The sequence below is a fragment of the Eublepharis macularius genome, chromosome 9 (assembly GCF_028583425.1).
Source record: "Eublepharis macularius isolate TG4126 chromosome 9, MPM_Emac_v1.0, whole genome shotgun sequence".
Taxonomy (NCBI): Eukaryota; Metazoa; Chordata; class Lepidosauria; order Squamata; family Eublepharidae; genus Eublepharis; species Eublepharis macularius.
The window spans coordinates 97,887,622-97,910,529 of NC_072798.1; the positions used below are offsets into that span (position 1 = coordinate 97,887,622).

General features: G+C 43.9%; 2 protein-coding genes across 3 annotated transcripts in view; one reads left to right on the top strand and one right to left on the bottom strand.

Annotated features, from left to right (window-relative positions):
- FBXL13 (F-box and leucine rich repeat protein 13) overlaps positions 1–8,320 on the top strand; it is a 174,046-nt gene extending 165,726 nt beyond the window's left edge. The window contains 4 exon segments of the mRNA XM_054987798.1: positions 3,112–3,246; positions 6,395–6,558; positions 8,118–8,241; positions 8,243–8,320. Coding sequence (XP_054843773.1) covers positions 3,112–3,246; positions 6,395–6,558; positions 8,118–8,241; positions 8,243–8,317 — 498 coding nt within the window. The 3' untranslated portion in view covers positions 8,318–8,320.
- Positions 8,321–8,322: 2 nt separating this feature from the next.
- Positions 8,323–22,908, bottom strand: part of FAM185A (family with sequence similarity 185 member A) — a 59,734-nt gene continuing 45,148 nt past the window's right edge. For both annotated transcript variants that reach the window (XM_054988308.1, XM_054988307.1), the window contains one exon: positions 8,323–10,128. In XM_054988308.1, coding sequence (XP_054844283.1) covers positions 10,010–10,128 — 119 coding nt within the window. In that variant the 3' untranslated portion in view covers positions 8,323–10,009. The remainder of the gene's footprint in view (positions 10,129–22,908) is intronic.

Here is a 22,908-nt window from a genome sequence, read left to right on the forward strand (position 1 = left end):
TCTCTTCAGGTAAGAGCTCTGTTTGGGCGACTGCTGGGTCCCTAATCCCGCTGTCCTTGCCCCCTTCCTCTGCTTTGCCTAGCCTCCTGTCCTCTCCCTGGAGGGTGGGACTAGCTGGCCTCCCCTTGCCCCCTCTAGCCTTCTGAGGCTTTGGAACTTCACCCCTTCCCCCTGGCACAGGCAGGTTCTGGCTCTGTTTGCCGGCCAGGGCGGTTGAACTGCTGCCTCCCGGCAAGTCCGGGAACTGGGCTGCTGACCCCGGACATCCACACCCCTCAGGGGAACCAGTTCCCATAGCCTGGAGACCAGTTGCAACTTCGGTAGATCTTCAGGCCTCACCTAGAGGCTGGCAGCCTTATCACTCAGACTCATCAACCTCATGATTACTACAAACAAAGTTAATCTCCTCACTTTCAAAGCTGATGTCCTACTTCCCAATTTCTCACTACTTACTAAATAGTAAGTTATGCAGAAATGATCTTAACGCCCTATAATGCCTTCCCACCTTTAAAACACCATATTTAACATATGTATTTTTGCCGGGGTTGGGGAGTGGGGCGGAAACAGCGCTGGCAAGCTTCCACTCAGATGATCTATCCCTGAGCTGCAGCACCGTCTTCAGTTCAGTATTTATGGTATTTCGTTCTGGTTGCTCCTGTGCAAGTTTGACTTTGACAGTCATACATACATATGGATTTCTTGTTTGTTTTATCTTGTTTGTGTTGTGTGTGTGTGTAAGCTTCCTGCTGCCATCGGTTAAATAAAACATGAAAAGAGCTGCTTTGGGGCACAGAATAACAACAAATACAAAGACCCCCCCCCCGAAATATACAATCACCAGATATTAACAAATATAATTTATATGTAAAGGTGCAAGAGTGCTTGAAAAGTTAATATAGATATGCAAATACAATTCATTTAAATATACATATACAAATTCATTCAATACCCGGTGGTAGGACAACGAACAATATTCAAGAACAATACTCCAATCAATCAATTAGAATTCCATCCAAATACAATAAATTTCAAACTGCTCGAGAATTGTCCATAGAGATGCGGAAGCCTGCGGCAGTTAAATTGAATCTGATAGATTATTCATTTTTAGAAAGCCACGCCTATGGGTTTTGCCAGCATGAAAGGAGTCCAGTCCCGTTTCGCTCAATTGCTTCTTCACAGGCACAAATATAGCAGTTATCACAATCAATCTCATTCCACCATTTCAGTTTGTTCCAGGTGATCTAGCATCAATCACAGCTTCTAGGAGCTCTCTCAGCCCCACCCACCTTACAGGGTGTTTGTTTTGGGGATAATAATAACACACTTTGTAAACTCTTCTGAGTGGGTGTTAAGTTGTCCTGAAGGGCGGTATATAAATCGAATGTTGTTGTTGTTGTTATTATCTGTTATTATCTATTATTATCTAAAAGGCAAGCCATGTTCCAGACAACTCGCCTCTTTTCCCAGAGTGCAGGTGTGGTAGCATGCCCATAGTGGGGAAAGAGGTGAGTTCTCAGCACCAGGACTTGCTGAGGAGGCTGCTGTGCCTCCCTCTCCCCTCACACTTACCTGGCCATGCTTCTGCATGCCACTGCCCAATGGGGCCAAATCGTGTGGCTTTCTGGCGCAGGAGTGCACCAGGGTGCTTGCCACCCCTCACACAGCACTCCCAGGTAAGCGGAGGTGGGGGGGAGTGGAGAATGGGAGCAGGGAAATCCTCTGCCTCCAGCAGAGTACTGGCAACTCTTCACTCACCCCTGGTGGGGGACTGGCAACCTTGGCTCTCCGCCTCTGCAGCCACCTGATTCGGCCCCAATGGGACCAAATTGGGTAGCTGCCCAGTGCAGGAGCGTGCCAGGGCATTTACGCCCCCCCCCGGCAGCACTACCCGCCTCTGTAGCCACCCGATTGGGCTCCAATGTGGCCCAATCGGGTGGCTGCCATGCGCAGGAGTGCACCAGCGCGCTTGCTGCCCCCGCGGTGCTTCCAGACTCCACAGCTACCTTATTCAGGCCAAATTGGGCAGCTGCCGGTCACAGGAGCGCGCCAGAGCCCTTGCTGCCCCTGACAGCACTCCTAGATTGTGGTGCCACCCAATGCAGGCCATGGTGGAGAGGCCCAGCATGGCGACACTGCCCTCCCAAGGCCCTGCAGCAAGGGCCTGCCATATCAGTTTTCTAGGGTCGATTGTATGTTTTCCACAATGGGCTTTGTTGCCAGTTGTTATTATAATGTCTCATGTCCCACTTACATTGACGTGGGCCAGGTAAACTAAATCCATGGCATTAATGCCATGAACCTCGTCTAAAAAGCATTTAGGATGGCAAGGTGGTCCAACATGGAATGGGAACGAATGGGTGATAACGTAGAGCCCAGGGGTCCCAAATCTCAGAGGGTGTGGGGGGCAGTCTTGAGCCACATTAAAAAGTTGCAGTCTTTTTCTTTTGTCACAGTTCTCTCTTTGCAGCAATCCTTTCCAATCCCAGAAAAGTTGATTCCAGGGGCTGGGGGACTTTTGCGGACAAATAGCTGTGAGGATGTACCGAGGCGAAATGAGTGAAAATGAGTGAAAATCACTCTTTCCTCCTCCTCCTCCTGTCAGTGAAGTTATAAACTTTGGAAAGAGTGAAGGACTTTCATTTTGGGTAGTCCTTCAGTGACATTACGATTTGTTGAGTTTTTTTTCTGGGTGTAACTATACAGATGGTTGAAATTGTCATTTTTTATATTTTAATCATCTTATTTTGTATTTTGTTTTTATATATAAAGAACTGCAGATGTATAAAATGTATAATTTTATAATTTTTATCTTTCATAAGTTGATTTGAACTTTTTGAGGAAGTAGCATATAAATTAATAAAATAAATTCAGAAGCAGTTTGGTATTTTGGGGAGCACTTTCTGAGAGTTATAGCAGCATATACAGATGGAGCACGTGTACGTGTCAGATGGTAGCTATAATTCTGATAATTTTACTTCTGAGAAAAAATCATTTCCAATGTCACTATTTCAGGAAGACGGGCCAATTATTTTCAATATATATTATAAAACCTTAATCAATCTAATCTTGGGTAAATCATTTGAGGTTTATTTTTTGTGACTTATGTTCCAGAAATTCTCTGTGGATGTAAAAAATCTAGATTGCATGGATTTCTCTTTTTGCCAGCAGTTGTCTAATCATTCAATAAAACATTTGGTATTCAACTGCCACAAACTTACCTCCCTCACTATGGTCGGTTGCCCCAGGGTATGTATTTTTATTTTATTGATTTATTGATTGATGCTACTATGGAGATCACCTTTTCACATCACCACTCTCCCTAGACCTCCTTTCACAGGTTTGGGGGTTTCCCAGGCAGTAAAGGGAAATCACCACACACCACCTGTCTAACCTCTATTATCAAGAAGAGAGCCCTGACCCAAATCCTCAAAGGGGCCCCCCCTCTCCTCTCCCTCTAGTTACTTCCCCTCACTCAGCTATTGCCCAGAGCTGTTGGGGAAAGGGAACGTAAGAGTTTGCTGTCCCTGTATGCGCTGCCACCATTTAAATTAACAATATTGGCCCATTTGTCATGACCAGGGTGTTTGAAGTCTGTGAGTATGATATTTTCCCACAGCCAACTTGAAGCCAGCCCAGGTTAAACAAAACAATAAATAAATAAAAATAAACTCTCATTGGTTGTTCTCAGGAGAGGCCGAGCTGGAATCAGTCTTGTCGGTCACATCGGATTTCTCACTGAGGCTCCAGGCAGATTGCGCAGTGAGCATCAATGCAATCAACAGGACATCCAGTAGGGTTAGGATTGCGGAAATCCGAAACGAAGCAGAAATTTGAGACAGAGCTGAAACGAAGCATCAGTATTGATATGACACGTGAAAGAGGCAGAAATTACGTAGCAGGAGAATGCATATAGCAACAGATAGTATGTACTAGGCACAAAGTGGTTTACAGTGCAATCCTATGGAGAGTTACACCAGTCTAAGTCCATTGACTTCAATGGTCTTAGACTGGAGTAACTCACCATAGGATTACTCTGATAGTCCTTTCCCTTCTTTAAGACAGCTTTTTAACCATAGGTATAACCCCGTTGCTTATGTAAAAAGGCCTTCCTGAATAATCCTGTTCTGCACAGTTTGTGGAATGCCAGGAGAGCGGAAACCTTCCTGACCTCCTCTGGCAGGCCATTCCCCAAGGCGGAGGCTGCCACAGAGAATACATATAAGCAGCACTTGTTGATCTTGCTTGTTTGCAGGACGACCCCTGCAGAAGGCTCTGCTCAGAGGAGTGCTGCGTTTGCGAGGGGGCATAGAGGGAGAGGCAGTCCTGCAGATCTAAGGGAACAAAGTCATGATGGTGATAGCCAAAATCTTGAACCGAGCCCGATACCTGATGGGTAGCCCACGGAATGGTCGGCGAATGGGAATAACACGCATGGTCCGCCTGGCTCCTGATAATAGCCAAGCTGAGGAATTCTGCACCATCTGGAGTCTCCACTTTGGCTTTGAGGGGAGACTGATGTAAATTCTGCTGGTGGAGGCATAGCATTCCCTCGCCATTAAAATCAGCCAGTGTTTCTTTGATTTGCTAAAGCCTTAGTGGTACAACACTGAACTCATTTATTCTGAAGTAGGTTGAGCCAAGATTTCTTATGCTCCATAAGGGTCTTCAGCCTTTCCAGGACCAGGGCCCACCTTTAAACTCCAGGCAGCAGCATGGGACCTATGAAACAGCGAGCACGTGATAGGCTGGATCCACCAGAACAGTTCATGAAAGGAGCTGGCGGGGATCTTTCCTTGCCCTGCCGTCCCCAAAGGAGTATGTCATTTGTTCTAAAACTGCTCTGCTGCATTTGCAGGGGAAAGAAAATGTTATTTGAATTTCCCTTGTGGCTGCAGTCTCCAACCCTGTGGCTCATTTTGCTCGCAAGGTTCTGCCAGAGTGGAGTTTTGGGGCAAAAGGCAGGCTGCTGGGGGCGCATGTCTCCTCCACCACATGGATCCAAGCCAGGAAGCCAGAGTCACAGAACATCAAGAGGGGCAGCCAGAGCTAAGACTCCACCAGTATCAAGGCCAGGACCTTGAGGGACAGGGACCCGGGAACAGGAAACACAAGCTGGACACCGGGAGGTGTGTGGTAGTCAGGAACAAGCCGAGGGTCAGAGCCACAGAGGAATCCTCTCGACCGTTGAGTGACCTCACCTAGTTGTCCGGTGGCTCCTCTCAACGTGTATGTAAAGAAAAGAAAGATGTGCACAGCACTTTGAAGGAACACTAGCCGCGGTCTCGGCCAAAGAGCAGCATGGGTTGAAGGCCGTGGTTCAACTTTGTCCATGTGCAGAGACTGATAGATTTCTATTGTGAAAGATCTTTGTGTGATCTGTCACGCATATTTAATTCCCATATATATAATTCCATTTATTAGCCGTAGTAACTTCATTGTAACTATAGACGGAATTACATGTTTCATGTAGTTCCACAGTCTAGTGTGGTAGAGAGGTTTTTTTTCTTTTAAACTCTCCCCCTCATATTTTCCCACTAAACCCCCCCCCCCTTATCTTGGGGGAACTTATAAGGCTAAAAATGAAAGGTGATGATGAGCTCTTGATTAGCCAGCAATGATATTTTGTTGGTTACACTTTCATACTAATAGGAATGGAAACTAAAAAAGCTAAAGATAACAATCTGGACAGAGATAACTTTTTCCATACCTGTATATCATCCATCCCTTCATACATGACTACATTTATCAACCTGCATCATAAACCAAAATTTCTTGTTCAAACATGATCTTTGAATATAACTCTGATGGGTTCTGGAACCAGTTTTCTCTGTTGTTTTAATTAACTAAATTAAATTGTCTTTGTCCTTCACAAAATAGTTGTGATTAATGACTTTTTAAAATGACTTGGAAAAGTCGAGCATGAGTAAGAGTTATGTCACCAAGTGGAAGATTTTGCAACTGTTTAAAGAGGTCTAAAACAATACGGAACGAATTACTTATTGACAAAACAATACAGTAATATTCTTACAGGTCACTATTATATCAGCTGTATATAAAGCCTTCAATAAACATAGACCTCAACCTATGAATTATTTGAGAATACGATTGTATGTCCCCATGAGAGATACTGGAGAGACCCACTATAAGGCACTACTATAACCTTTTTTTTCTTGTAGTAAAAGGCAGCAAATGTATTTGGCACTACCTAGATCAGTATTAAGTCGCACCAAAATAATTCCAGCATTTAAAGCAAGCATGCAAATGTGTAGCCTTTTTTTCCCGCGTTAATTCTGTGAGCCTCACTTTTGAAGTATCTCTTTACGTACTTTACAGTTTGTCCGTTTCTAATAATCCTTTAACTTTTCAATAAGTATTGCTTTTGCTTGACTTACAGGTAACTGATGTAGGCGTGCAATATTTGGCAGCAGCCTGCACTTACCTTCACTACTTGGATATCTCAGGCTGCATACAGATTACTGACAAAGCACTGAAGTCCCTCTGGAAAGGCTGCTTGCAGCTCCGAATTCTTAAAATGCTGTATTGCCCACTTATTACCAGGCAAGATGTTCCTATATAAGCCCCTTTTTTAAAAAAAGGATCACCATATAAAACTAGTAAAAATATCTACATCATATTCACAATAAAGCCTCAGAGCTAGTATTTCCAAATACTCCAACATTAATCAGTAAAGGGAGCAGAAAACAGCTGTTGTGTGAAGGGAAGGGAGGGAGGGAGGGAGGAAGAAAGAAAGATGTTCTTAGTCAACTATCAAGCAGAGTCAGCTGCAGTGAATGTGGCTTTTCAACCATGGCCTCCAGGATGCTTCTACAAATCCCCTAAGTGGGGCATGATGGGAATAAGACCCCGCTGCTGTTTGCCTTCCAACAGAGATATCTAGATTGAAACCCCAAAACTTCCTGAAAATATATATGCTCACAAATTACACTAGAGACAATGGTTGTTGTGGGTTTTCCGGGCTGTATTGCCGTGGTCTTGGGATTGTAGTTCCTGACGTTTCGCCAGCAGCTGTGGCTGGCATCTTCAGAGGTGTAGCACCTAGACAGAGATCTCTGTGTCACAGACCCTGAGAGATCTCTGTGACACTGAGAGATCTCTGTCTTTAGGTGCTACACCTCTGAAGATGCCAGCCACAGCTGCTGGCGAAACTACAGGAACTACAGGAACTACAATCCCAAGACCACGGCAATACAGCCCGGAAAACCCACAACAACCATTGTTCTCCGGCCGTGAAAGCCTTCGACAATACATTAGAGACCTTCAGCAAAAAGGTTTCTTTGACATATAATATTCAGATTCCCCCCGCCCCCCATATCTCTTCCTGCTAATGACGCAGATCTTGTTCACTAGATGGCCTTCCTACTCACCTTGCACTTAACAGCATCTGTGTTTGCTCAGCACTTCTGTCTCTTGCCCTTGTTTCTGGTCCACAACATACATCCTCTGCCATTGTGACATCCTGAGAAATGTTCTCCCTTCCTCTTTCCATCATCTCAGAGCCAAACTACAAGTGACGTCTTACACAGGTTGGACACTAGTCGGCTTCCCTCAAGTGTTGATGGGAAATGTAGGCATCCTGGTCTTGCAGCTGTAATGGAGAGCCAAGCTGTAAAACCAGGGCGCCTACATTTCCCATCAAAACTTGAGGGAAGCTGACAAGTGTCCAACCTGTGTAAGGCGTCACTTGTAGTTTGGCTCTTAGTTTGCTCTGCCTTTTCTACCACTTTTTCCTTTGGCTTCTTCTTTACCTACATATTGCCTTTTCCTGCCTCTGGGCTTCTTGTGACTTTCCCCCCTCTTTCTTGATCATATGCCCAACCCTCAATCACCCAACTTGCACACCTTCTGCCTTAACACCAGGGCAGCAGTCTCGCCTAGATCTGCTCCCCCACCAAATGCTTATGTCTGACATATTTATGGTGTACACTTAAGAGTGTGTGTGAATAATCTATGCCACAGCAGCAGTGGGGATGGGTGAAGGGTGCAGAGAGGCAGGTGACAAACAACAGTGAGTTTAATCTTTTTGATATGATTTGATACTGCATTTACACGGTTGAAGAGATCCCTTAATAAGCCGGCTTACTTTTTGTTTATTTCAGGCAAGCAGTTTCCAAATATACTTCAAGGCTCCAGAAATATGAATATAATAATGACAGCCCTCCTCAGTGGTTTGGTTATGATACTGGCAGTCAGATATACATTCCAAAAAAACAGAAAAAAAGCTCAACACGGGAGAAAAATCTCGACATTAGATCAGAAGGTGAAACACAACTTACAGAACGTAAGGAATGAACACTAAAAGGCACCAATTATTTTTTGTTTTATTACAATTTATTACAGTATATTATTACAATATACTGATACATTTTCTTATAAATAAGTTTTTAAAATGTAATAGGTTATTACCACTTTTCCTGGAAAATATTGTAATTGCAATGTAGTAAAAGTAATACTTTTGAATAGATTCTACCTGAACGATCAGTCAACAAAGAACCTATTTTGTCTACCAGTAGTGAATAATATTTGTCTACAGCAAACATTTATCTGGATTTTACTGCAATAAAATTGTTAGAAAATGATTCTGAGGTTTTTATTAAATCATTTTGAAAACATATCATGGAGTGTGTTCAGAATTCCCCTGGTGCCACTGTATCTAAAGAACCAGTTTTTAACAAGACAAAATGTATTTCAGACATCAAGTGTGTCTTGCCACGCGGCAATCGCTTAAATGCCAAGCCATTCGGCCCCCCAACAGTAATCTGTATCATATGGATAAATGGCTGGAGGCACTAACCAGCCATGATTATTCTCTGGCTCCTTTCAACTTTATGGTTCTGTGTTTTGTAGAAGCGAGTTACACAGATTCAGTGTTTGTCTTGCTGAACACTATGGCTTCATATTGAAAGCAAATAATTAAAAAAACTGTTTTCCACATTGTAAAAGACTTCCTGTATTTAGGGAACGTACCAGGAAAAAAGTATCTAGACTAATCTTTACTTTTCGAGATCTACTTTTTTGCAGGCAGCAAATTCTTATAAGTTGGAGACATCACTTCTTTCTCCCTGTATAATCTGAAATTGTTCAGTCTCCAAAGGAATCTGCCACGTGATGATGATAGAATAGTGGACCAGCTATGCATAATACAGAATTAAATTCTTGCCTTCAGATGACTGAACACCTACTTGTGTGAAATCAGGACCCTGGTGGTTAGATAATGGATACAAAGGAGAGCCAAAAACATAGCAGCTGGAAGCACTGTGTATGTGACCGACGTTCAGTCGCTTATGATTTAGGCAGCTTCCACACAAGGATTTTTCCCTCATGGAAAACAGGAAGCCCCCAAATTAAAGGGGAAGGTCTGCATGATATCCTTGCTCCTTCTGGGCATGACTTGGGGTCTTGCCATTCTCTTTTTAATCAGGGCACACTGGGACAATGTATGGAAAATTAGAAACTTCCACTTCCTTCTTGACCAGTTTGCAACCAAGGGGAATTCTCAACAGTGCACTAGCTGAAAAGGAAAATGGAAAGCTGTTTACACGTGTTTGGCTTTCAGTCCACAGGGTTGGTTAAGGGGAATACATCGTTCAAAATAGTCAAGAGCACAATTAGGAAAGCTCATTGTTTATCATAATTCCTGAGCGTGCTATAGTTTGTAGCCATAGACACCAGAAACACACACACAGCAAACTAAGAACAGCCATTGGCCAGCTTGCCAGGTCCACCAGGGGCCAGCGCTGGGGGCAGGTGGCTGTGTGAGCAGTGGCGTACTCACTCACCCCTCAGAATACACACGAGCTCCTACGCGCCCCCATCGTGCTGGAAAATGCCTTACTAGACCGGTGAGTGGGGCCGGAGGGCGGCAGGTGGAGGGCTGGCAAGCTTCTTAAGGCTCCATATATTCACTCAATGCAGCATCCACATAACTGTAATCTTTACAAGTAACATAATCTTTATTTGTGGTTCCCCGATTCGCTTAGATAAATAACATTTAAAATGGAGCCTTCAGTTTTACAGACTGGAACCATGTTTGGCTTTTCACATGAACTGTGCCATTTTGTGTGTCTGCTTTAATACGCTTTTCTTTTTCCTTCCTTTGATTCAGATGTCCTGAAAAATCAAAACATATACACTCCATTAATCTAACTCATTGTCATTAAGGGGCCTTTTGCTTGACCTTCATGAAAATATTCTACAGAGGGCTTTATTAGAAGAAATCAAGATGCTTTTAAAATATATGTATTGCTTTCTGTGGTTTCCTCTATGACATCATACCATGACTCATTCTCTACTGAGTGCCAGCAGAATAAATTTTGGGAAGATAAATGTGATTCGATGTAATGTTTATTTTCAATCAAGGCTATGAATAGTCTGTGATTATAAAACATGAGCTTTGCCTAAACCAGTCCACTGTGCAAACAGAAAGCTAGATCCTAAAATAAAATGATCACCAAACCTATCTCGAGATTCAGGCAATCCATGCTGGTTGGTGTTAGTGGATAACAGATGCAGCAGACTGTGAGAGCCACTTTCTTGCCAACGGCCCCACAAAGCACTAGATTACACATTATACACAGATGTGTGCAACTTTGCCTTCTAAAATCAAAAGCAGCTTCAAGAGAGGGCAACGAAGGATGATATGTGGAGTTAACCCTTTCCTCACAAACTATTTTCCACTCTAAATTGTCTCTCAAATGGTCTCCCCCCCACAATGTGAGTTTGTGAGGGCAAAAAGCAGTGCAGGGAAACTGATATAGAATGGGAAATCAGCCCCCCCCCAGGTTCCCTTTATCCCTGGCTGCTCCCAATTATGCCTCCCCAAATTAAGTTTCCCTTCTTCTCGAGCAGCTCAAGAAGCTCGATACAAAAGGAGATTTTGAGTATAATCAATGCATGGAAGTGGCACGACCCCATAGTGTTCCAGAGGCCTTCTTTCTAGCCACTTGCATGCCTGCAATATACACATGTATTTTGCCTTTTAATATATGTAATGTATTCTAACATCAAAAATAATATTAAAACTATTGCCTTAATTTGGACACTTTGCAGAGATTGCTTACAATAAAAATGGTCAGCGCTGAAATTATTTTCATATGGGGTTCTGAACTCCATATTCAGTCTGTAAATCTATCTATATAAAGACAAATGTCCTGACTGACTCATCAATGTCCAGCCCAAACCCCTGGACCTAGAAACGTGAAATTTGGGCAAGACATTCCTTTTGTGATGTAGGGGCTCACTAAGAGGGGATTTTAAGAAATTCGCCCCCTAATGGGGTAAAAAGGGGTAAAATGTGTTTTCCACAGCTTCCCTGTGTGGTTGGGAGGCTGCTTATTCCCCTCCCCCCCCCCCACTAACTCAGCCACTCTGCCCTGAGGTCATTTGCATATGCGGGCTGATTGGTGGAACTCTGTGTTCTGAGGTAAAAATCAGGTAAAGGAAACTGCAGACAGTTGAAGAAAGACAGTACAAGACTCCCGAATAGGGATTTTATATAAAAGTCAGTATGGGGAGATGGTACACAATCTTTCTAGGGGCCATTTCAGTGTGAACCTTTCACATGAACCTGTCGAAGTGCCCACCACACCATCCCTCCCTCAGTCTAACTCCACCTCACACCTCTTGCAGCCATCACCTCTTAGTGCCGCCAAGAAGCCTTCTGGCAGATGCCACGCAAGACACACCAACGTGAAAAAGAGAAAGCAACTTAGAGATGAGGCAAGGAAATATGGATGTCCTACTCCTGTGGTGCACTGAGCAGCAGTGGCCAAGTACCAGCAAGATCACGCCAAGGTGCACAGAGTGGCAGAGTCTCTCTATGAGCAAAGCAATCTTGGAACACAACTAGAGAGGCGCTCACTTCCATTGAAGGTCAAGGCTTACTCAGGCATCGCATATGATCCTTCACTACCTTCAAGTTGCCTCTTAACCTCATCCATGCAGGAACACCCCTGTTCAGCATCTCAAAACAAAGCAACATGGCCCAAGTGCTGTGGAATTGTACGCTCATTGTTTGGGATGAGAGCACCATGACACTTAAGGGGTGTTTTGAGGCACTGAACATAACTCTCAAAGATGTCAGGGGCAACGAGAGAGTGATAGGGGGAGTCACAGTGCTGCTGGCTTGAGACTTTTGGCAGACTCTGCCAGTAGTCCCAAAGGGGAACTCACGCTGACAAGGTTACCGTGTGTGTCAAGGCATCGTATCTGTGGCCCCTCATCAGGAAACTCTCACTAAGAAAGAATATGAAGGTCCACTTGAGAGGCAAGGTGTCCGCTGGGGAATTCTCTGAACTCCTACTAAAAATAGGGGACAGAGCATATCCCAAGCCCAAAGTAAAGGTGACCATCCCTGCAGGCCCGGGCACAGTAGTGACAACCCTAGCAGACCTAACAGCCACGATATACCCTGATATCATCACTATCACGGAGAAGTCCATGTACTGGCTGTTCAAGCATGCCATTCCGACCCCCAAGATCGACAAGGCTGCCAACATTAATGAAACTCAACTCACTCAAAATGGAGTACAGATCTGTAGACTCAGTGGTGCAAATGGATGATGCGGTCCACTACCCTGTGGAATTCCTCAACTCACTCTACCCTCCTGGCTTCCCAGCCCACAAGCTTCTCCTCAAAGTGGGGGCTCCAGTGATGCTGCTGCAGAACCTCAGCCCACCCAAACTCTGCAATGGCACCAGACTGCGAGTGAAAGCCTCCACAAGAATATCATCGAGGCCACATTGTTCACCAGCAGAGCTCGGGAGGGGGGGAGTCAGTGTTCATACTATGTATACCACGCATACCACCAGAGAACCCCTTCAAATTCAAGAGACTCCAGTTCCCCCTCTAGGCCTGCTTTGCTATGACGATCAGCAAGTCCCAGGGGCAGATACTGAAGGTGGCAGGAATTGGCTTGAGGGAGGACTGCTTCTCACACGGGCAGTTCTATGTGGCCTGCTGCAGAGTGAGCTCACCCAGCAGCCTGGTGATCCCAGCACCTGAGGGGAAAACCACCAATGAGGTCTACAAAGAGGTCCTTCAGTAGAAAAAAAAAAACGTTGTACGCATTTTTCACTTTATTTATTGCACTACAGTCTTTTCCTTTTAAAATCTCTTCAATAAATGTTACATTTCAAAATTCACTTCATTAGTTTTTGGCATCAACACGCTTTGCTTTATTCAAACACCTTTGTGAAGCTCGGGTACTATACTATTATACTACAAAACCAACTGAAACAAACAAACCACAAACCAAAAAATGTTACATACCCATAAGTATTATAACTGGATTTAAAGTACTTAAATACCATAGCAAGGCACGGGCATCAAGCTAGTATTAAATAAATCTATTCATTACATTGAGTAGACTAATATAGGATGCATCAAAAGAAACCAATTCTGTATTCTCTTCTAGATTTATAACTTGCATTCTGATTCCAGCGGAAGAGGGTGGACAACAGAGACAGACCCAGGGCTCCTTGGAATCCCTAAAGCATTTCTTCAAGAATTTCCTGCTATCTTAAAAGTCAACATCCTTGAACCTCCACAATCAAAGGAGACCTGGCAGAGACTGTTTTTACAATTCCACAGCATTTCTCTTAAACAGCCTTGATTCAGTGAACTTTTTTATCTGGAAAAGATTTAAATCCCTGCATCAGATTGATCCAACAGATTGAAACTGATAACTGTTTTTGTTTGCAGTTAACCCTATCTAGGGCAAACCTTTTGAAAGTAGCTAAAATTCACTAAACCACAATAGCTGATTTAATTTGAACATGCTACTGCCTTATTCACAGGAGAAAAAAATTCTTCCTCAACAGAGGGAAGTTGATTATATTTATTTATTATTACTATTTGAAATATCAGTCTGTGCACATTACATTAGTGCACATCACATTACAACCATGTGAGGTAGGCATCATTGCTTGGGGGCAAAATTATATTCAAAAGCCATCCTCTGTATGTACAGAATCTTCAAAACAGGTCTCTCGCGTCACATCCAGTTTGGTATACTCTGAATCACACAGATGTGTGGCACAGTATTATTAGTTTATCCACATGATTTTAATTAATCTTGACTAATGGAAACTCTTACAATTTATGAACTAAACATAAATCCTTTCAGTTTCAAAAAGGGCTCCTTCTGGCTCACTTTATTATCCAGGATGAAATGTGAATTAAAAGCCACATTCTATGGCTTTTAGGGTTAGTGCTCTCTATCAGCTTGTTAAGAAGATTCAAGCTTCTTTTTTGTGTTGTACTTTGGGTGTTCCAAACTCTTTAAGATACACAGGTCATGTGTTTAGAAACTAGACTGGGCTTTTTGGAAAGAGCCTGACCTGGATAGCCCAGGTGAGCCTGATCTCATCAGTTCTCAGAAGCTAAGCAGGGTTGACCTTAGTAAATTGGATGGGAGACTTCCAACGAAAACCAGGGTTGCAGAGACAGGCAATGGCAAACTACCTCTGTTAGTCTCTTGCCATGAAAACCCTACCAGGGGTCACCATAAGTCAACTCTGACTTGCATGCACCCCACCCACACCCTAGCTATGTGCATATCATGTTATCTGACTCCTTTTTCAAGTAAACAGTCACATTTAATTTTGTGCAAAATTAATTCAATTGGCATTTCTCTTAATTTGCTTCTTATATTGGTGAAACAACAAGCCTTTAGATTGCTGCATCAGAGATGGTTGGATGTTGAGAGACAAGTTTTGTGTTCATTAGCAAATAGAACGTGTTCCCTATTGTTAATGGTACAGGGCCAAATTATGGGTTCTAGCTGCTTACTCACTTTACCTTAAATCCCCACTAATCCAGAGAGCTTTATGCTTGCAAGGTTTAATGTTTTGCCTTTAGCTATTCTTCATGGTAGATTTTTGAGAACTTCCCATCAGAAAAGATTCTGTCTGTGCAGGGCTGGAGTTCCTGAATATCTTATGTTCTGTTATATTGTAATTTTTATATTGAATTGAAGAACTCTCTTACATAACTTCAGGGGTAACTGTGATGAGCAGGGCTTTTTTTTTGGAAAAGAGGTGGTGGAACTCAGTGGGTTGCCCTCGGCGAAAATGATCACATGGCTGGTGGCCCCGCCCCCTGATCTCCAGACAGAGGGGAGTTGAGATGGCCCTCTGCACCGCAATCTAAACTCCCCTCTGTCTGGAGATCAGGGGGCAGGGCCACCAGCCATGTGACCGTTTTCAAGAGGTTCCAGAACTCCATTCCACAGCGTTCCTACTGAAAAAAAGCCCTGGTGATGAGCAATCAGCCTCGTGTCTTTTATCTGACTGGAACCCATACATGACCAGTCAAGTTGCTAGGCATCTTCTAGCTGTTATGAGACACGGTGAGTTGATTGTGAATGAGCTTCGATAACTTTTCCCGCTCTTTTAAAAGTTTGCTGATTGTTTATTATTGCCATTCTTGATGCTGTGCTACTTAGTTATGTAGTAATTGGACCCTTTTTAATTACTGATTGTAACTAATGCCTAATAAAGGTTTTGCTTGCTTGCTACAATACTTTATAGCTCTTTTTCCTAAGACAGATCTTTTAAAATTCCCATTATGGTCACAGAACGTCGAACAAAAGTTTTCATCCAATTCTTTAAAAACCACAAGCAATACAAAAATTAGTTTAAAACAACAACTCTAAACATCTGTTTCCTGAAATAAAAATTCAAGGTCATGCTACACAGTGGAGAATCCAAAACTTTCATTCTTATGTTTCTAATCTTATTTGCAGTCATCCTCCAAAAAAAAAAAAAAAAATAACCCGGCTATTGTCAGCATCTGGCTTTAAAGCACAGAGGCAAAGCAAAACAGAATCATATTGAAGACGTTAACTCAAATGGGACTTGGACAAGGTTGTTGTAAAATGAAACTGGAAAAGTTATAGGCATAACACAGGGTGCAACCCTATGTAGGGTTTAACACCTAAACCTGTTGACTTCAAAGGACTTGGAAGTGCGTAGCTCTGTTTAGGATTGCACATTCTAAGAATGTTTTCCTGGGAGTAAGCCCCATTGAATGAAACCAGACATTTCAGAGCAGACAAAATTAGGATTGCTTCCTTACTGCCTCTGCTTGAACTATAATCATTTGTGGGGAAAGTACTTGATTTAGGCATCTTTTCCTCAGCTAGGAGTTTTCTGTTGAAATTACTCACATCCCAAGGCCGTTTCCACACAGCTGCTCTTTCCTGCCCTTGTCCCGCTTATTGTGTGAGTTTTGCTGAACACTCAGCATCCACACACACTCCCCAAAAGCGCTTACCTTGTGCTTTGTGGTGGCAGGCAGCCTCAGCAGCTCCTAGAAAAAGCAAGTTTGGAGGGGAGGGTGGGGACTTTCATCATTGTTGCCCGCCTCCTTTCATATATTTTTTTTAGCTCTGCTATGTGTGATCGCATGCTGAGAGCTTGGGGGAGGAGCCGGACAGAGATCGGAGGTTTCCTCAGAGCACTTTTACCATTCACATGCCCAAGAATGAAGAAAAAGACTCCATCAAACCGTGCCAAAAGAAAAGACTGGAGAAAGTGCAGTCACAGAAGAAAAGGCTAAAAAATGGTTGGCAAACACTCTGCAACCATTTTGAAATCAGAGACGTGTGGCGCGAAGGGGGAAAGCCGGCAGCATTCGGTGAGTGGGCCATCCCCTTTAGGACATGTGGAAATGGCCCAAGAGTGTGAACGGTTTGGTAATGGGCTATCCTCACAGGAGGTCATACTAGCAATCCGCTTGCAGGCAAAATACTCAAAACCATTTCTTCCTTCTACAGAATGTTTATCGAAGCACAGCCTTGTCACTGAATGTGAAACAAAGGCAACCTTTTGTCCACCTTGGGTATAAGATTTGCTTCCCCATTATAGAAACAAGGTGCAACGGCTCACGGTGCACAGAACACTGACTAAACTTGTGCCAGCACATTTCATTTTCACCTGGAAGTCTATTTCCTATTTAAAACCCAACACAAGTTTATGCATTTGGGGCCTGGCTCTTTCCATAAAAAGACAATGCTGTGGTAAATGAAAAACGTGTCACAATTCAGAAAGGCCTTCTAAGGAAACAGACTTCAGCTATAACCCTTTATTACACACACTTTAGATACCAGAGGTTACCTTGCCATGGATTCCATTTAAAAAATAAACATGTTCTTCGAAATCATTCCAAGAATTTAGCCGAGTGAGGGAGAAAAAAGTCAGTGAGTGCTAGTGCAGACTGAAATGTTTGGCAAAGGAAATTTCTCACACACATTATTAAATCTGTTTTTTCCCTTAAATTAATACCTCCACCGCTTCCTGTGGTGGCCTCATGAGTCGAACACAGGGTGTTGCATTCCCCCCCCCTCCCCCAAGTAAGTGTCTCAGGCCCCTTCAGGCCTGATTATTGAGCTCTGGGATTCATGGAACTTCCTGTGCCCCTATGGCTTGGCCCTCGGAATTGGATTACATTGCAGTTGGGTAAGAGGTGAGGCTGAATGGAGATAGAACAGAAGTCCGGGGTTACATTAAAGATTAATACCATTTATTTCTTCATGAGCTTTCCTAAGTCAGAGCTCACTTCTTCAGATGCTGTGAAGAGGAAATCATTATGGAAGGACATACCAATGTACATGGCTCTTCCATTCCTAACAGTGGCCTTGATTTGGTAACACTGACTTCAACTGACTGTTTGGACTGGGGGAGGGGAACTGGAGTATACCTCTCGGGGAAGACTGTACTTCAGCATTCTGGGCAATCTCTAGGTAACAGATCACTTCTAGGGAGTTTTATCGGAATAAAGACCTTTAACTCATGCAACCATGTTGGATGAAGTGGACAGTCTGAGAGAATCCTCTAGGAAGGCCTGGCATGCCATTCCTTCCCTGTGTTGGAGCTGTACATAAGCTAGAAAGCATTATGGCCTATGTGTGCATGTGTAAACTATACATGTGGTACATTAAAGTGCCCTAATGTGGAAAGCTGTTCTATTTAAGGTCATGTGCATGTAATAAAAATGAAAGTGTGACTGGTACTTCCAGTGGACGGCCCTTTGCCAGAATCAAAATTATAGCCCATTCAATGTTTTGAACTGTTCTTAGTCACCTGTGCTGTAGTCTAATCATGCAGCTGTCACATTGCACTGACTCATCTGCCATCTTTGTCTTCTATAGTGCCATTTATTTTGTTTATAGCTCATGTACTTGCCAATTAAATAAATAGCACCTACCCAAAAATAAATTGGCAATCTGGGGAGTTGAAATAATATTGGAGAGTTATGTTTTCCCTATGCTGGGTCTCTGTTAGGGTTTTGCATTTTGCGTAACTGTTGCTTCCAGACACAACACGAACACTATGAAAAGACCAAAGCTCAGGTGTAAGCAGTCGGCCCGGCCTCTGCCATCTTTAATAGCCATTTAATAAGGCTACTGGTGATATTAAATGTCACCAGGCTCCTGGATTAAAATGGCAGTTTGGATTGCAACCAGGCGAATTCCAGCTAACAGTTGCTGAGTCTCGCCCAGGAGACCCAGGCATAAATGGAATGCCACATCTAAATGTGGACAGACTCGTGGTGATTAGTTTTGCAGTCTCCCTAGCCTCTAAAGGATTCCAGAGTAGGAGTCTGTGATTCAGGTTTCCGACTCAAGCAAAAGTACCCGAATCGGACCATATTCACAATGATTCGGAAACCCCAAATCAAAGCTTTTTGAAGCAATTTGTATCTCTTCGGGAAGCTTCAGGTCAATGGGTTTAAATGCTCCTTTCCATGACGCTTTGCAATGGCATGGAAAGGGGCATTTAAACCCGTGGATCAGCGGTTTGGCAGGGAGATCCCCGTCAAGCACCTGATTCGGGCCTTCCCCGCTGCCCTGCTGGCTGCTGCAGCGACATAGGAGGTGGTGCAGGCAGCAGTGGAGCCGGCTCAGGCCTTCCCCGTTGCCCATCTGGCAGCCAACTCGGAAGGAGCCGACTCCAGCCTTCCCTGCCACCCAGCTGGCCGCTGTGGCAGCAGAGGCACGGGCAGTGGAGGAGCCAGCTCCGGCCTTTCCCACCACCCAGTTGGCCGCTGTGGCAGTGGAGGAACCAGCTCCAATTTTCCCCACTCCCCAGCTGGCTGCTGCAGTGGCAGAGGAAGCGGCGCGGGCAGCAGAAGAGCCAGTTCCAGCCTTCCCCGCAGCCCAGCTGGCAGATGCAGTGGCAGAGAAGCCAGCTCTGGCCTTCCCTTCTACCCAGCTGGCCACTGTGGCGGTGGCGGTGCAGGTGGTGGAGGAGCTGGCTTCAGGCCGTCCTGGCCTTGCGAGGGCCACAGCAGTGGTAGAGGAGCCAGCTGTGGGCCATCCCAGCCTTGCGGGGGCTGCCACTGCCACAGTGGCAGAGACAGTGCCCTCACGCCACCCAGCTAATTGGCCTCCCCTCCCCCTTCTGGCCAGGTAAGTGGGGTTTGCCTCGGTGGTGTGGGTGTGGGGGGTTTGCTCCCCCTCACTTCAGTGTGTTCCGAATCTTTACGGAGCATGCCAAAGCGAGCTAAATACCAGTATCCCGAAGCAGCTTGCCACTTCAGGGTTCTGGTAATTCTGGATTTTCCCCCCACTTCAGGTAAACCCGAAGCGGGAAACCTGGATTTTTTGGGGGTGCACACCCCTAATCCTGAGCAACAAAGGTCTCATAGTGTCTTCCCACTTAACACATTCCTTTCCCTCCTCCTGTGATAATATCTCCTGATTGAGGAGAAAATCAACTAGCATTTATAAGTATTTATAATTCATTCCTGGGAAGGTACATTCCCCAACTAAATTCATCAACTTAGTTCCAATGGACTTCATTAACAAACTGCCCTATTGTGCAGAGCCAGGACAAATTTTGCATTCTCTTTCACACACCCTGGCAGCTACCAATCAAGGTAATCAAACCCTTTGTTACTCTCAGGAACTGACGGTTGCAGTCTTTGTTCCAACAGCTAGATTGCCCCATTCAAATTGTGCACGCTTCCAGGCTGCTCCCTTAGGGTCTCTTACCTAAGCCTCTTTCCGTACACGCTTACTGGATCCAAAGCACTGTTTCTTTGAGGTTTGCCCTAAGCCTCTTGCTCTCCTGGCTGCAAATGCTGGCGTTTCAAGCTACTCTCTTCTCCCGCGGACTGGACTACTCTTCAGAATAGGTAGATATACTTTGCCCTCCCCAACTCTATCCCAACTTCTGCTAATTTCCTAGGACTCTGTGCGTGTAACCATTTTTGCTATTTACCCTGTGTGTATGTGCATGCATTTTCCTCTTTCAATAAAAGTTTGCTCTCTGAATTTAAGCACCTGTCTCATTTGCTGTAATTGGAAGGGACCCCGTAAAAATTGATGAAAAAGATCCTGTAGTTACTGGCCTCTCACTTAGCCGTATTCCTTGCGTGCTAATTCCTCCCACAACTCTCTTACTTGCAAGGAGACCAATTCAGGTAACACAGGGGGCAGCCCTCTAGTACCATCATTAGGATTTTCCCCTCAGGAAAGACTGGAGTCTCAGTTAAATGGTCACCCCTAGTCCTGCTTTGGCCAAAAAGATATCACGACTGATGCTTTTGAAAGCATCAAAGAAAACCTAACAAGGATGTGTCTTACCTGTCTACTGCCTACAGTATGTGACCTACCAGGATGATCAACAGAGTGTAAAGAATCCAGATTCCCTATCTCATCATAGCAGTCCAGCACCAAACAGATTTCATAGCAGATATGAACTTAACACTGGCACCAGCCATACTGTGAAATCCCTGAAGGCATACAGTCAATCAGTTGATTATATAAATGGCCCGGTGCAATAGTCCATTTGTAACTTGATGAAAATGTGCTGTTTCCCAATACAACTGGTTTTACAATGTGCATGATGAATGCATGTTTGCAGGATTCTGATTTGACTAGATAGACTTAAAAACTGCCTAGGCAATATGAACAAGATGCTAACTATAAAATGGATTAAATAAATTTTTTTCATTTGCAATTACTGTACCATTTAGGTTTACAAGACCACATAAAACGGTTGTAAAGAAGCACCCCCGTTTGTTTATTCTGAAAGTGAGTACAAAGTACACAATTTCCACAACCAATTTCCAGATTTATATGTAGATTATCTGATATATGATATCTTTGCCCTAGATCTTTCAGGAAACAGAGTGCTGTTTAATTTTTGTGCCTGCTTCTGGGAAGCTTCTATGCTAAATCAGCAAAAGGATCCGCTGCTGCTGCCGGCTTCTTTTAATGTTTGATGACTTCATTTTCCAAAACAAAACTTTTTACAACTTTTTTCTCCTCGCTGATACAAAAGCAATTGAGTACTTAACTGTCTCCCCCCTCCTTATAAAGAAGAGAAGCCAAGATGCTCTCTTGAGGATTCACTTAACAAGGACATTCTTTCCCAGTGACATAAAGGATCAAGAGATATTTTTAATCACCATATCTTGTGCTGTGTTACAGGCTGTGTTAGAGGCACTAAAAGCAAACACTAAAAGCAAATCTCTAATCTTTCATTTTGAAGAGAGGAAGTAGAAAATGAAAGCAGAGGTGCAAAATCTTGCAGAAGCTTTTATCCTGCTTCACTGGACAATGTAACATTCATATATAGAAGTAAAAGGACTGAGGAAAGCGCTGTTACTATCAGCTACTTTGGAACAACTTTTACAACACTGCGTGCATTTATTTTTTAAATTCTATTATGTACAAAAATATTAAATGAACAACAGCTGCATTAAACCAGACCACAGTAAAATTAGATAGTAGAAGGATCCTTGTGGATTCATTTTACCCTCTCCCACCATGTCCTCTTTTCCTTCCCTGGCTGCCCCATAGCCTCTCCCCCTTTTCCTGCTTCCTTCTCTCCTTCCCACCCACCTTTGTCTGCCCCTTGCCTTTAGCCCGCCCCCCCCTATAGCCTTTCCCCTAAGGCATGGTGGGGAACCTGCAAGGACTTGTGGGGGTACTTCACTTTTCCCTGTATCCCCTTCCCTACGTTATTTCTTCTTTCCCTCCTCCCGGCGCCCTCCATATGCTCATCCATCCTTCTCTTTTTCAAACCCACTAAACAACTTACCTTTTATCTTCCCCTCCATCTTCGTCTCTATTTATTCAGTAACTACATTTATATACTCTTTTTCCACAATGAATACCTAAAGCAGCTTACATAAATCTCATTGCCTCTGTGTTATTCTCACAAGAACCTTGAGAGGTAGGTTGACCTGAGAGTGTGACTGGGTCAAAGTTGCCTGGTGAGCTTCTACAGCAGAGTGATTTGAACCTGCGTCTCCCATATCCTAGTCTGAAATTCTAACCACTACTCTACACTGGCTTTTGTGTGTGTGGGGTGTGTATGTGTGCGTGTGGCTGTTGAACAGTAGCCAGGCCTGGGTGAGCCAGGCAAGTAATGTGGTATCGAGTAGTCCATTTGTTCTCTGAGTTTATATAATCGTGATCTTATATTGGCCGTTTCCATACGGCTTACCTTATTCTGCAAAATAGCAAAATCTCGCGCAAAATCTTGCGAGAAGACGCTGTTATCGTGTCTTCTTGTGCGATAACAGCGTCTTCTCGCGTGATTTCACTGTTTTGCAGAATAAGGTAAGCCGTGTGGAAACGGCCATTCTTGTGTTTTCAGAGCATCTTTAGCAGAACTTATTCTACGCATATGTAGGAATACAGGCACTGCATAGCTTGCAAAAGCCCTCTTAGTGGATGGACTCTATGCCAGTCCTTCTCATGAACAACCCCCCCCCCCCCCCGATCCTAGAGCCTTGACAATAGATGGGGCCATGATAATGCATGACACAAACCGACATACTTGACTATAACAAATCACCTATTGGTAAGCGAGCATGTTATTCAACTTCCATGGCTGACAACAAGAGAAATTAAGTCATACCATCACTCTGAG